General features: G+C 40.6%; 1 protein-coding gene across 3 annotated transcripts; it reads right to left on the reverse strand.

Annotated features, from left to right (window-relative positions):
* Positions 1-347: 347 nt before the first annotated feature.
* Positions 348-13065, reverse strand: LOC109140114 (potassium inwardly rectifying channel subfamily J member 10). Of its 3 annotated transcripts, none has more exons than XM_027272350.1 (6): positions 10649-10771; positions 6615-6928; positions 3974-4185; positions 3613-3744; positions 3334-3511; positions 348-2281 (listed from the first exon to the last, which is right to left on the reverse strand). In XM_027272350.1, exons 1-6 carry the CDS (start codon positions 10675-10677, stop codon positions 1887-1889), a joined length of 1260 nt encoding a protein of 419 aa, XP_027128151.1. In that variant the 5' UTR covers positions 10678-10771; the 3' UTR covers positions 348-1886. The 3 variants fall into 3 exon arrangements, with proteins under 3 accessions (XP_027128151.1, XP_027128132.1, XP_027128143.1); XM_027272331.1 differs by having other exon boundaries at positions 6615-6960; positions 10649-10670; XM_027272342.1 differs by lacking the exon at positions 10649-10771 and adding an exon at positions 12790-13065 and having other exon boundaries at positions 1887-2281; positions 6615-6960.
* Positions 13066-15676: the final 2611 nt, after the last annotated feature.

A 15676-nucleotide genomic window follows, 5' to 3' on the forward strand; every position in this document is an offset into this window, starting at 1 on the left:
TCTCACAATTCAAGTCTGCACTCAAAACCCACCTGTTTAAAACAGCTTAAAAACAAACGTTTTTAATGTTGTATTCTTGTAATTTGATACATTTATGGTTCTTTTTGTTATTTGTTGTCTACTTTTTTATTGTACGGTGTCCTTGGGTGACAGAAAGGCACCTATGAAATAAAATGTATTATTATTATTATGTAGTAATCATGTAGTGCATTTGGCTTGTGACCCCAATACTGACAAAATATCACTCTGCCTTTCACAGTAACATTTGTCAGCTTTAACTGTCAGTTCATCACATCCACCAGAACAAAATTGCTCGTGAAGGACATGAAACAAGACGTGGCCTTTGATAACTCATAATCAGCTTTATTAAATCACTTTTTAGAGAGAATTCGCCTCATTCGATCTCTCCATCTGCACTGAAAACACTATTAATATTCCAGAGTTTGATGTTAATTAAGAAAGTGTTACACATACATGCAATTTCCAACATATTCGCATCCTTTACACTCGTCTTATCTGTCAGTGTCTAACCATCATTGTCACACGTCACTTTTACATTCTCACCTCTCAGCTCACTCGGGTTACAAGTCCTCTTCATGTCCTTATATAATAAAGGGTCTCTGACATTTTTTTGTTAATTTGACAATGTTAGTACCTCCAAAATGAAAGTAGTTGCAAAGACAGTGACATTTGCAACTCGCATTAACCAGATGAGCAATTACACCCATGTATGTACAGCAGCTGTTAATGATGATGGGATAGAAATATCATATGCATAGCAGCCGGTCTGCTTAAGGCCACCGAGACAGACGATTCTGATGAACCTTTTTAGGAAAGAAGCATCTGTTTTGAAGTTTATTCTAACTGCCCTCGAATTCTGTGATATTCAAGATGTAAGTGTATTTAGTAGTATATAAAACATATCTTATGGTTCCAAACAAAGGCAGCTAACCTTTCTAAGGTGCAAACATATATCATATACTTACATAAAGTGCTAACAGCAATAACAGTAACAGAAAACAAGAAATGCCCACATCATCACGAGCACCCTGAACACAGCAGATTCAGTCTGACCTATCTACGTCATTATTCCAGTTGTAGTGCTACATTAGTGTTTCAAAGTGCTTTGCCTAACATATCATAGTGCATTGACATGTACAATACACATTGCGAACTACTCCTGTCTATGGGAAATGCAAAATAGTTGGGGGTGGGGCTTTTTTTAGAAAATTATTTTAGTATTACTCATTACTGTTGGGTGAAACCGAAAGCCCCTTTTTCAGAGGAAGTATATCATGGTCTACGCTTTGTGTGGGTTTTTCCTGCCCCCCCCTTTCATACCAACGAACCCCGATACTCGCCCACCCTTGACGTTGGAAAATACACACTGCCAATGACTCACATTTTCAGAGTTTTTCTCTGCTCGTGATTTGAAGTTGAGAATTCAAGGGGGAGAACCCAAACAGGTTTTCCGTAGTCTCCGCTGCTTCTTCTGTTTTGTACTTTTTTTGTTTCTATGATGTTTGTTTTGTTTTTTCTGTGTGAATAAATAAACCAACACGTTATTGTTTTAGTTATGAAAGTGCCTACAGTCTAGAATCCAAAATACATCCAGTAGCTGCAGTTAGGCAGTAAGTTATGCCGTCATATGAATACAGTCAGACCAGTGTAAAACATGTATTATCCCAGCAAACATGTGTCAATGACAAACTTGAAGTTGTCTGTAGTCTTCCATTATTGCTTTCTGCATCATTTGGTGTTACTGGGACCAATATATCTTTTAAAACAGTCAGTCAGTCTCCCCAGCTGTATTGATATGATGTTTCACTGATCTGCTGTTGACACTGACAGCAAATCAGTCTCCTGCTCATTGCAATTCGATCAGATCACACGTTGCTGATGCGAACACTGAGAGGAGTTTCTCTGCTCTGGCCACGGTCCTCCCCTCTCTCCCTGTAGCTCTGCTCCAGACGAATCTTATCTGGATCAGACACCTCAGGCACAGTCTCTCCCACATTGCTCTGGTACCCATGCTGGGGGCTGGATGGTTTGAAAATGGGCGTGGTCTTGGTCTTGGCTACTTTGTCGAAAAAGGCGAAGTCCGCTACATATTTGCCCGATGGGGAAAGGGAAACTACAGGGGGAAACTCATAGCCCCAAAGAATCTCATCCGGCAGGTAGGAGGTGCGAACCTGGCAGGTGGCGGAGGTCGGCTCAACTGTAGCGCTCATGATCACCAGCAGCTCAAAGTCTGCCAACTCTGGATCTGTCCAGCCCCCACCTGGAGGTAAATGAAAGGAAGGACATGACAAGATGAGGAGGATGCAAGAAGAAATTGGAGAAAAGAAGGGGGGATAATAAAACACACACTAATCCGCTAAGAGTTTTTGGCTATCAGTGGTGCTAATGGATGTCATCATGAGCGGGTCCCCATTTAGATTTTATCATGTGAGTGTCGATGAAGATGTACAAGCGTGTCTGGCTTCCTGCCAGTGGCTTCACACTATCATACTCATCAACTGTTGGTGTCGGTAATGTAACAAGAAATATCACAATGCACCATTAAAAAGAGAAAGAGGAAGAAGTCTTCTAAAAAACGGCTGCTGTGAGGATTTATTTAAGAAATGAAAAAAAAAATGGATTTAAGGAAACAAGAAAATGAAATTTGGTATTGATGGGAGGAAAATAAAAACTTATGTATGGGGAGGAAAAGAGGAACCAATGAAACTCCGCCTATAGCTAGTGAAGTCTTGCTTTGTCAAGCATGCGATCTAACATGGTTCACATCATCTGAGCTCATCAACAACCAAAGAAGAATCAATTTAGTATTTTAGGGAAATTGTTTATGGCAATTGCAGCTTAAGCAGCGTTGCATAGAAACTGATATTTTTGTGATTTAGCACAGTGCAAAACCACTGTGGATATATGAAAATGAGGACAGTTGTACATATTTGTTATGACTATATTATTCATGGCCTCTGTGATTATGTCCATAGAAGGTGCGGAGCCCAGTTACATTGCCCTGTCCAGCTCCGGTTCTGGCACGACACCAGCTCCACTCCCCATCAGCATTGGCCCACACGCCCGGTGCTCTGAGCTCATAGTCTGGGCTAACAAACTGACAGCAGCTATAGTTTACTTTACCTAATTCTACTTTTTTTTGTCATAAAATATCTTCCAGTTTCACCAAAATCAGTGAAATATTTGGTGGCGTGTAACTAACTAATCGTCACAAATTATTCTGCAATGCTATTTGCGTCCATCACAGAGATAAAACACCTTTTTTGTTACGACACCACCAAACAAATCTCCTGCTCTCACCATCAAACTTACCCTTGTCTGCCCAAGCTCGCAGGGGGCTGCTGTCATCGATGAGGTGGTAGAAGGTGAGGGGCAGGATGAGGAAGGGGCTGTCACTGGACGTGTCCACTTGGAAGGGAACATTCCTCTGGTCCAGACGAACCGTCTCGCCTTCCTTGGTCAGAGATGTCTGCAGTAGTTTTCCAGTCACCTGGAGAGGGAGGAACAATGTGCAGTAATGTGTCAATGTTTGCTAGAATAATTTGTATAAATGGTAGAAATATCTGATAACCTATATCTGTATACACTAACCTGACACCCAAGCAGAAGACTCTTGCGCATGTTGGCCACTCTGATCATAAGGCAGGGTCGACCTTCGTGGGTCGACACCACAGCATGTTGACTGAACTTCACTGTCTCACCTCGCTTCTTTGGCCGAGCAACCTGAGCAAAGAAAGTTCTGTTTTTAGTCTTAGTCTGAGTCGTGCATTCAACATAGGAACAGATGTAAGGGATTGCATACAGTTGTGCTTGAGTTATTTAAGTCGGAGAGTTTGGTTGGCTGCTCTTACATAACTTCATGACCCTTAAAGCTGCATAAATCTAAGTATAAAGAAGTTCTTTGTTTCCACTATATCTCACTTTGCAGTTGGATGTTTTATGCATTGGCTACCTTAGCAAGGAAGGTACCAGTGATGAAGATCTCCATCAGCATGGTGATGACCAGCTGGATGATGAGGAGGATAATGGCGGCTGGACATTCCTCAGTGATGCAGCGGAAACCGTAACCGATGGTCGTCTGGGACTCCAGGGAGAAGAGGAAAGCCCCCGTCAGGGTCTGCATCTGCATCACACAGGGTGTGTGGTTTGACGGCGGGTCGAACTCTGGAGGAACACGTTTGAAAAGGCAACAAAAGCTCAATGAAGTTCTTCTAATGTTATGTCACATCACTGTCTCTTCCTTATGAACACTTGATTGTGGGGTGCTGATCATTGTAAAGTCTCAAAAACACGTTATCAGAGCCGAACAGTAATATGCTGTCTCCATGCACCATTGTTATCACACTCAGATGAGCGTGTAAGTGTTACATTGGAGGAAGCTGGTGTCTTGCAGATGTCTTACTGAAGATATGAAGCCATTTCCTGATCACACTTCTATGCAGTTAGTTCAAGCACCGGGAAATGCAGACAGTAAACACCAATGTCTGCTGGAAATAACACTCATACTCTATGAGAGTGTGGTTATAGGTGTGAAGTGCTGTAAAGACAGTTAGGCCGAGCCCCTTCTATCCTTGCATGGTTAGTATTAGCTTCTTGATTGGCACCTATTAAACTGGAACTGATAACAAAGTCATGCAAATCCGTTGAGAAAGACACATTATATTAAAGAAGTTAAAGATATGGTTGCTTTAGGACAGCAATTCTCTGAACTTTCTCTTTCCATGCAACACATCTTGTCAAATTCTCACTTATGGTTTTTTCAACTGTGTTTACACCTTTTTGTGCTCTATTTCCTTTGTTGTACAAGTTTAATGCACTTTTATCTGCACACACGCACAAAGATATGGAAACAGAGGTCATATGACCAGGCGTTTGACCACAAGTCGTCCTGTGTAACCAGAAAAAAAGATTTTTACCTTAGATTCAAACCTGAGAACTTGGCTTTCAAAGACAGGCTTTAAAAAGAACTGTATGAAATGGTGAATAGATTTTTCTGCATGTCAAAAAAAAAAGAAAAAAGAAAACCCACAATGACTTATTGTATTATCAGAACTAAAGCCAATAGGTCCAACAAAAATTAAGAATATATATATCTTCGTGCCATTTGAATGGATATGCAGCCTACAAGAAGTCTTTAAGGATCCAGGGTAGTAAAATAAAATCGACTGTCTTTGTCTTTTCATCATTAAACTCAGGCTGGAAATGTAAAAAAAAAAAAAAAGCTGTTTTTTACATTTCTAGAATTTAGATGTCATTTCAGCATGTTATCAATCATTTCCTGTAGGTGACTCATAATGACCTACACCCAAATACAGACAGGTGACAAATCAACACGTGTCTTAAGAACACGTTGGTGCACCACATGCTGTCTGCTGGAGGGATGAACAAAATATATTCCCTCAATTGGGATTTTAATAACTGATGGATAATCTCTATGGAGAGAAGATCATCAGAAGAAACCACTCACATCAGGATAGAAATGTATCTCGCCCACTTGTCGAGAATATGGTGAAGGATGACTCATCTGATCATATCACTTTTTTTCCACATCTTTATAAACCAGTGCCGATGATTTTCAACTACAAACTCTCAAATGTGCATTCATCTTTGTAGTGAGGAGTCTCTGCACTGCAGCCCTTCTATAACATCCTCTCTATGTAATGACCTTACTGTTCTTTCTAACAGTAAGAGTTGCTCTTCAGTTTTTCCTTTCATATCACACCAATGCACGAGTATCACCTTCATCAAATTATTGTCAGCGGCAATTCCCATAGATCCAAATTCAGATGTTACTTTTGTTCCTGTTAAAACACAGGCCAGCTGAGCAGTCTTTGTGACTGAATGTCCTGCAATCTGTGGCCCAACAATGAACCCTCTTTGAAAGTTACTCAGCATTTTTATGTCACAGAGCATGATTGGATGTTGATTGCTTAAGTGCATCATGCAGTGCACCCGTGTGAAACACTAACAGTATAAAGTACGGACAACGTAAAGTGTGACGTCATTGTAGGTTTCCAAAGAGCTGTTTTGAAGCTCAGTGCATGGTGGCTTTGGCTGCTGCCATGTTGGTAGTGCTGTCCCTTCCGCCTCGGGCAAAGACGTGGATCAGCGGTGGACCTGAGGCAGACTGAATGACGCCTTTTTTAAAGGTGCAGTGTGCAGGATTGAGCAGCACCTAGTGGTGAAGTTACAAATAGCAACTAACTGAATACAACTCATCCTCCAAGCCAAGCCTCCAATTCCAAGCATAAAGGATGAACTACAGTGGCTGTGAAACAGAAAAGTCTTATTTAGAGCCAGTGTTTGGTTTGTTCAATCTGGTTTTGTAGAAAAATGCTAGACTCTGCAGAAGAGGACCCCTGTAGATACATTTTCAGGTTAATATACACAAATGAAAGCATAGTGATGCTTATTATATTCAATTTCTGCTGGTAGATCCCCTTAAATGTTACATACTGGACCTTTAAGTGTCCATGTTCATTAGATCTCCTTACTACTGAAGTATGATTATATTTACAGTAAGGTTGGTGGGTCATCTAGAGGGAGTGTTTTTTGGGGGAAGACACATTAAACTACAGTCCATGCTCTCTCACCAAGCAGGTCTCCATGCACCAGTGCCACCAGATACCACAGCACCCCAAACAAGAACCAGGTCCCTGCAAAAGTGGCAATGAAAAGGAAGAACTTGTAGCGCCACTGCATGTCCAGAAACGTTGTCCATAGGTCACGCATGTACAGGGCACTCCGCCCGCTGACGTGTTCGATTCGCACGTTGCTACGCCCATCTTTGGACAGGACACGCCTCCTCTTCCTCAGAGTCCCGCCCCCTCCGGATGCACCACTGCCCAGTAAAGGTTTTAAAACATCAGTCTGTGTCTGGGAGTGGCAAACCTTCTGAGGAGAGGAGCTACGTGAGGAAGGAGGTGTAGCAGATGTCATCTGGGGAAAAACAAAGAAGAGTTAAATCATTTTTCTGATTAACTTCTTGTTGTTAGCCAGAGCTGTTAATGTGGTCATATGGATTAGTTTGGGTTGGGCTGGGAGGTCTTTATTTGTTTATTTAATGTTTACTGAGAAAAGACAGAAGGTTCTCAGTCATCCAGGTCATCTTTCTTTGTGAGGAGTTAAATCTGGGGCAAATGGACTTCATTGTAGATCCGTGAAGGCCGTTCATAATTCGAAGAAGCCTCTTGGATGAATGAAACATCTTCACAGATCTACAACCAAATCCAGTTACCCCAGACTTAACTATCCTCAAAGTTGAATAGCATCAGTGGTACCTTGTGATGTAATTAAGATTATGATGACTTTCTGTTTGTCTTCTAGCAAAATCTAGAAACTTTCCGTGGTGACTGTAGGTTTAGGTAACTTCCCCTGCAGCCACCTGCTCTCATTATCAGGGGGAATTCATCAAGTGAGTCCGATAATACTTGAAACTAAATGCGTGATTTATTATATTCAAAATATGTCACAAAATAAAATGAAACAAAAAGTAGACACGTTAACGTTGTTAACTATAATTTTGAATAACAAAGCAGGAGACCAGCAAAACAAAACAAGCCAAAGAAAACCTGTGATGTCATTCACGCCCATTCAAGTGCATTTAAACATTTGACTAATATTTCTGTTGAATTTCGGAGGAACTTCTGTGACTCCCAAATATCTACTTATCTTAAAATGTAGAGGTTTGGACCTGAGTCATACTTTTTCACATGACTGCCTCAGCCTCAGCTTTACGGAATCAAAGTAGGATTTTGTGTAAATCATGGGATTCAAATTCCTCCTGATAGGAAAAAGTAAAACACTTGCGTGGGCGTATTGTGTGTGTGGTTCTCAATCCTTTGGCTCACGTAATGATTTTAGAAGATTTCAGAGATTATACTCATCTTGTCAGTTATGTGTAGACAGAATATCAAAAGGGCTAAGTCAAGTACAACCAGCCAGCCAGAGAGAACAGTCAGTCAAGAGAAACAAGCCCCCAAAACACCTCTCTTCTTAAGCATTAAGGTTTTACAGGTGAAATAAAAAAGACACACCTGGTCTATTGTTGAATGAAGTGAGCATGCTTGTGTTATGTTTGAAATTTACAAAAAAATAGGTGACCCTAGTCGTTTGAAGCATACGGAGGCCTTTAGTGCTCTCGGATCATTTAAAAATAGACTGGAGGAAATTACATCAGAGACAACCCTGTCATGAAAAAGAAGATGTTCCGAGAAGGTTTTTAATTTCATTTTCATTATCTTCTCACAGTTGCAAAAGAAGAAACCGGCCCTTAGTTTCCCCAATTTCCCCAATTTCGACACCTTTCTTTGCAACACAATTATAAAGCAACACCACTGTCTTGCTTTTCTTTCTTTTTTTACATTACTCAAGTCATTTTAAGGTTGAAGGCTAGAAAGACTAATTGGAAAACAGATTCAGAAAACAAAAACAACCATGACGATTAAGAGCCTAATAAGACCTTTAGGTTGCTGTTGCCTGTGAAACCTCCGGTTTGAGAACCACTGAACAAAACATGCAAACCAAAAAAAAAAAAAAAACCCACATGAGATACCGTAACAGTCACAACGAAACACTGGGGGACGAGAAAAGAAATAGTGCGTCAGACCTAAATAATACTTGGCCATTGTTTTTTTCAAAAGGAGCCTCACATCTTCTTGCATGCCTGTAGATTCTTGTTAGACGTCTATCATTGACTTGATAAACATCGACAAAAACAGTTCCTGTTCAGCTGATATCTTAAAGATCTTTAGAGACATATTTGGACAGACTGAGGAAGCGGTATTACAGAGACATCATTTGTTAAGGTGAGGTTTGCAATGCATCGCCTGCAGAACTCAAAACAATATAACGAAAATGAACTGCAAATGTCACCAACCTGCAACAGTTACTTGCATGTTACAGCAATGTTTTTTTTAGTGCATGAATGTGTGCCCTTCTCCAAACATTCAAATGCGGTCCACCCCTCTCACGCACAGACAGACAGTCACTGTATCTCCACACATTTGACACGCCGACTTACGTCCGACAAATCATGTAGGCCAGTAGGGAGAGGATAGCCCCCACAAAGGAAGAGGATAAGGACGAAGACAGAGAGAAAAGAAAGAAGAGCAGAATTAGGACGAAGATGCACTGCATTGACCCAACAAACCATCCACACACACAGACTCTCCGTTGTCAGCTGGAGGAGAGAGGAGAAACTTGAATGAATCAATTAGGGTAAAAAATCTTTGTCCCGAAACTCCGACGTTTATCTAGATAAAGTTTTTTTAAAAGCTTTACTGTTGATTCCGACCAGAGAGGCCTTTAGTGGACAAAGAGTGAACTTCTGACTGGTAACTGGAGACAGCAGTAAGCGTTTGGTAGGAAAAGGGCCAACGTTTGGCTTTCTGGATGCCCTGCTGAGGACTCGGTCTTTCTTGTTGTTGCTGTTTGCTGCTTTATTCTCTGGATTCCCACAAGGTCTCTCTGTTTCTCTTTCTCATGCGCATTAATGGCCAAAAGTATATGGACACTCTAACGCTTCCCATACTTGCGGTGAATATCTTATTCCACCCCCTCCTCTCCTCTGGTTTCGGGCTTTCCATGAGATTCGCTCACTCCCTGTCTCTGAAGATGGGCGTTAAGAAGTACACAAGTCCTTTATTCATGTATAAGTACTTCACGTGATTCTTCAGTACAAGTGAAGCCACGTTCAAAATGTAGTATAAACGTAGAATCAGCTGACTACTGAAGAAAAATGTCCCCTGTCACAGATATAGTACTGAATTAGATTGTAAATACTTATTAATCATTTATATACAGTTATATGTGTAAAAAAAAGAAGAACTTTTTGGACTCTCTAATTAATTTAATCTCTTTCGGCTATGAACAATTATTAAAATGAAGTTTTTAGATGAGTGAATCTCTCTTTGGTGAAACGCCTAATAACCTTCTGGCTGTTCGTAGCAACGATCGTATCAATTGCTTTTGCAATTGTGGGCGACTGCTCGGACCGCAGAGGAATAACTCATGAATATCTGAAGTGTGTCAAACCCACTGCTTTCTACTAAGAGGTCAAAAGCCAAAATAAATATATGAACTTCAGATTTAAAGTACTTTGCACCATGAAGGCCTCACAGTCTGCATATTAGTTCATCCCAGAAGTGTTGGATGGGGTTGAGGTCAGGGTTCAATCATCCACACCAAACATGAAAAAAAACTTGCACGTGGGATGAAATATAATTTCGGCTCTACTTAGTCCAGATAGCTCTGCACCAAAAGTACACAAACATATGAACATTTACTTTAGGCTATATATAGTGTAAAAATAGCTTCTATACGATGCTGTGCGTGGATTACATAACCAACCTGTAATTACATCACACTTTTGTGATTACGCAAGGGTGAGCCCCTCAAAAGCTTTTATAATGACACCATTGAAAACTTTCTTTCAACTCTGCGTCGCCCTCTCACCCAATTTTCTCTTGATGCTCAAACGCCTCCCAAAAAAAATCCATCACTGACATATATCAGGTAACTAATAGAGAAAATGGGAGTAAATGACAGAGGAAAGAAGGAAATCTCTTTTTTTTTTTTTTTTTAAAAAAGGAAATCTTTTTTTTTTTTTTTTTTTTTTTGGACCAACCTCTCCAGTAGGATGTATTCCATCTCCATGGCAACACGACAACTTTACCGCACTGCCCTGCTTCAGTGAGACGAATCCAAAAAATGAATCAAAACTTTTTCTTTTGCCAAACAAAAGAGCGCTGGATGTTTTCCTGATCTCTCCCTCTCTCTCTCCCTCTCTCCCTCTCTCTCTCCCTCTTTTATTTTTTCTACTTTCCTCTTTCTCTCTCCTTCCTTCTCTCTCTCTCTCCTCTGTGTACACAGGAATGCTTTGTTTGGAGCTGAGATAAAAGAAACAAAAGACACCATTGACAAAAACGACTCTGTGTCCGTCCATCCATGTGTGTGTGTGTGTGTGTGTGTGATTATGTGAGAGTGGGATTGCAATTACATGCGTATTTCTGTATATGTGTGTGTGTGTGTGTGTGTGTGTGTGACTGTAGGCGAACATGTGTGATTTTGTATGCATGCATGTGCGTTTGTGTGTGCAATTATTTGGAAAAGTGCACGATTATGTGTGTGTGTTTGTGTGTGTGTGATGAGTGAAAGGAAAAGCGAGAGAACGGAAGAGAGGAAGGGAGAGAGAGAAAGAGATCTGTGACAAAAGGCCCTCGTTAGTATTCTGGAGTGAGGAGTAATCCCCCTCCGTCTCTCCCTCTTTCTCCCCCTCACACTCGCACACTTTTTATTTCTCTCCTCCCCTCCCCGCCTTCAGTTTGTTTTGCCCTCACCTTCTTTTCTTTCCTTTGTTTACCTTGAATAAATTCGCTTCACCCTCATCAGGAGAAGTGCATCAATAAGGTGGGATTTACTAGAAAAGAATATGTGTAAACATTTATTTGACAGAAGCTCCTTCGTCTCCTCCATCTCCTTGTTCTTCTTCCTGCCGCCTTAACTTTTTCTTTTTATACATCAGATTTCATCCTCCTGGTGTCACATCTCAACTGCTGAAAACTCAAATACCCTGCTCTAGCAGTGATAAACACAGTGAACTTATAAATACATGATGAGTTTGCGCAGATTTGTAAAATTGCCAAAAAATTGTTTTTTTAAAAAAGGAAGCTAATATAAATTAAGACAGCTCCTTCGGAAACATAAATCACTTCTTAATTGATTTAATTTGAAGACTGAAACACACTAACTCTGCACACATGAAAACAATTTGAGCCTTATGAGTTATGTCCATTGTGCTTCTCAAACTTCCCAGTAATTAAATAACTTTTTGATTATTTTCGTCCCACTTTTTTTACTCACTTTACTACAGCGACCCGCACAATGAGAGCGCTAAGTAAGAGTTTACGAAACCATTACTCCGTCTCACTCAACTCGGCTTTTTTATCCCAAAGTTTTAAAGTTTTATTATGTTTTCTTTGCTGCATTTGAAGAATACATATGGTAAATGTGTTGCACAATGATAGAATAATTAAAATTGTTAAATTGGATGTTCTAAAGTCAGATGTCCAGATTGGATGTGTACTCTGATGTGATCACATGTGGACGTGCATCCTGTGCATCAAACTCTGCAGATGTCTCTGCATCAAACAACATCTGAGGATGATTTAGAGGACGGCTTCAGACTTGTCTTAGTTCATAATGTGGCTGTGAACAAACAGGTAACCTATGAGAAGAAGTCTGCGAACAAGTCAGTGATCAACATGAGGGAAACAACCAAAATCAGATTTTTATCATGAAACATCATTTTACTCTCATGTAATTTTATTATTATGGATTTTAATCATCCTACAAAAAAAATTACCCTCCACAGTAAAGAGTTTGTCGTTCAGCGTAATGTGTGTTTGTTCAGATCTCGATTAGTCTGTAGGTAAGAAGAAATGTGGCCAAACTCGACATTTTCTGATGTTTTATGAGCATTTTAACAGTTTCCCTTTGTTTCCCAGTGTAATATAACAACTAGCTGTGGAAGTAATGCATATTAGTTGACAATAAATGAAACAAAACATAAATGAATGATGACAATGTGCACATTTACTTTCTGAATATGTCATTATGCAGGTAGGAACTCATGAGAAACTCACCTTAACGGTATTAAAAAAGATTTTCCTTTTCAAAATTTCAGAAACAAATAGATTTCGCTGCCCTACGAAATTCTTTATTTCTTCATATTGTCATTGCACCTTGCTGAGAAATTAATTTGCTTACCTTATGAGCTGGGATTGCAATCTAATTGACCCGTGCAGAGAGGAGTTAGGAGCCTGGAGCCTCAGCTTTTCGTCCACATGTCTTCTTTGTTGTCATACGCATGCTCACACGACACAACTGGGACTGTAACTCTGCAGGAAGAGTAACTTCAGCAGCCTGCGTCCCACGACACTGAAACACCATTGAGGAGAATTATGGAGACAGTCATTGGCTCATCGGGCTCTTGTTTCTGACCCAAAGCCCGGTCTCACTGCTCACAAATTCTTCCCAATGAGACAGGACTTGGCTTTATAAAAGCCATCCCTCTCTCTCCCTCACTCACTTCTGAATTCCTGTTGTGCCCTGCTCACGTCTGTGTAATTGCTGTAATAATTGATCGCCACTCCCCCCCCCACCACCGGTCTTAATTCAGTATCAGATTAACGGGATCACATCATGAAAGATGAAAGACATGATCACATCATGAAAGAAAGTTCAATTTTATTTTTATCATGTCAATCAATCAGTCAATTTGGTTTCAATCAATTTATCATGTCTTGTTCGTGTTGCATTTTGTTGTTGTTGCACTTCACAGCTTAACACACAATGTCCATAAACTCACACACACACACGCAGATGGATGCACATGTTTGAGGCCCTCACATGCACATGCTTCTCCACAAATTCATTCAGGCACACGCCAACATGCGGACCCAACAGACCACCCCCTGCAGCACACATACACACAAACGCACACACAAACGCTCTTTTAGGGGGCACCACAGACCCCCTATTCATAACTCCTGTGCCCGGCGTTTGCTGTGTCCAAGAGTGTCTGCACGGAGCGTCCTGTTAAGCTTTAAGCGCATAAAGAAGGACGTCCGTGAGGTGAATGCAACCCCTTATTCTGCCTCAGGAGAGGGTGACAAAGCATTATTTAATTGAAAGAGGGAGAGGTGGATGGAGCTGATTGAAGACTATTGGACAAAGTGCTGAGGAGTCCCTGTTCAGGAAAGACCTTTTTTTATATATATATATTTTGTGGGATGTTTGTGTGTTTTTAAAAAGCCATGTACTTACAATACAAAGTGAGGAATGTTAGAAAAGACTGAGGAACTTCTAGTGTATAACAAAGCATCATCTGGAGTCGGGAAAAAAACAAAAATAAATATATAAATGCAAAACTTGTTTTTGCTCCCATTTTGCACAAGTTGAAATTAAAGATCTAAAACTTCTTCTACGAACACAAAAGTTTTATTTCTCTCAAATTTTGTTCATAAATCTGACTCGTGTCTCATATCACGATAAACAGCATGATGCACAGATGTGGGCTGGTTGCAATAAAAGGACTAAAACGTGCAGTATTATCACAGTATTGTCACAAGCATTGAGGGAGGATGTGTTACACCGATCGAGTGCCAGCTGACTCAAGGTGCAATATATTTTGGAAATGAATGATTCTGAAAGAATAAATGAAAAACAGCACGATGAGTCAGCATTTCAGCAGGTGAATGTTGTCTCTGTCATTCGTACATCTGTTCTGGCAATATGTAACTTTGTGTTCCGGGTACGATCAACCCATGAGAAGTACGTAACGAGTTTCCTCATGCACTGCTAAGTAAACCTCAGATTACCAGTGGACTGTCATTGTTTGTACCACAGGCATTTCGAGGGATTTCAGCCCTGGGGCACGAGCGAATGCTGAAAGGGAGCAGAGACAGTGTCGTGCCAGAACCGGAGCTGCAAGTGGGCTTAGCAGACTCTATGGACATAAGGACAGAGACGATGTTGATGGAGGAAGCTAAGAAGAGAAAAAAAGAGACTGACAGATTAAGAATCCATTGGACAAGAGTAAATCTGGGACTGACTTTTAGTAATTGGCGAGAGCTTCTTGAAATAAAAGCTGAAAGACAGACGACGAGCTCAGCTTCTTACTGTTGGACTAGTCAGTAATATTTGCTGCCTTGATGGAGGCTAAGATAGCGCAAAAATAAAAACTTACAAACAAGAAAATACAACATCTACAATGCCAAAAAGAACGCCTACATTACTGACAACAAACTGCATGAATGCATGACTGATATTCACCCACCTGAAAGAATAAATAAAAAACAGAAATATATATGTCAGCTGGCCATCGGTGGCTTTAGTCTTCCTGATCAGGAGTCTACTAGAGAACAGCCGTGCCAAACCACAGCTCATACACCTACAGGTGGTCTCGCACCTTTTATACTTGCATGCAATTTAATGGTGTGAAAACATGCATGAAAAGTGCATAAACAAAAACACATTTACGTAAGCAGGCAGTTACATATGTTATGTACCACATGCAGCATGCAACCTGCATGCTGACACCAGGAATAAACCTTGTGTGTGCACGGAAGATAAACTTACTTAGATAAAAAATGGAAGTGAAAACAAAAGTGCTGCATTTTTAGTTTGAGCGTCTGTGCAAGACCGCGTCACCCTGGTGAACTCGAACCCACAATTCAGGGGGGCTGACACGCTGCAGCTCATTTTCAACCAGAACTATCTGCAAATAAAGCTCATGTTGTGTCAATTCCTCTGTTTAAGTTGCATTCATAATGCAAAGACTGCAGATATTTGCAAGTGCACATGAGTGACGGGAAATTATTCACCATGGTGGGAAACACTACTCAAAAAAGGAAGACACAAAGGAATCAGCATCACGGAAACCCAAACAGAAACCACAAGTAGCCCACCATGTTCACACGTCTGTGTGATACAAAGCAGCTGCCACAGATCCACCATAATCAGTTATTAAAGGGGCTCACACAGTTTAGTTAGTTAGTTAATTAGTTAGAGAAAGTGGAGTGCATTACTGCAAATAAACAACAGTGCTACGTCTGTATTTTCCTAAACGTTTCATATATCCTGAACAATTTTA

This window comes from Larimichthys crocea, chromosome II, assembly GCF_000972845.2.
Source record: "Larimichthys crocea isolate SSNF chromosome II, L_crocea_2.0, whole genome shotgun sequence".
In the NCBI taxonomy this organism is placed as follows: Eukaryota; Metazoa; Chordata; class Actinopteri; family Sciaenidae; genus Larimichthys; species Larimichthys crocea.

Excerpts from the sequence above, each read along its gene's own strand:
- LOC109140114 (XM_027272331.1), bottom strand. The coding sequence starts at position 6,960 with ATGACATCTGCTACACCTCCTTCCTCACGTAGCTCCTCTCCTCAGAAG. Across the intron at positions 3,745-3,973 it reads CTGGTACCTTCCTTGCTAAG|GTTGCTCGGCCAAAGAAGCG; the intron begins GTAGCCAATGCA and ends TTCTTTGCTCAG. Across the intron at positions 2,282-3,333 it reads GCGAGCTTGGGCAGACAAGG|GTGGGGGCTGGACAGATCCA; the intron begins GTAAGTTTGATG and ends ATTTACCTCCAG.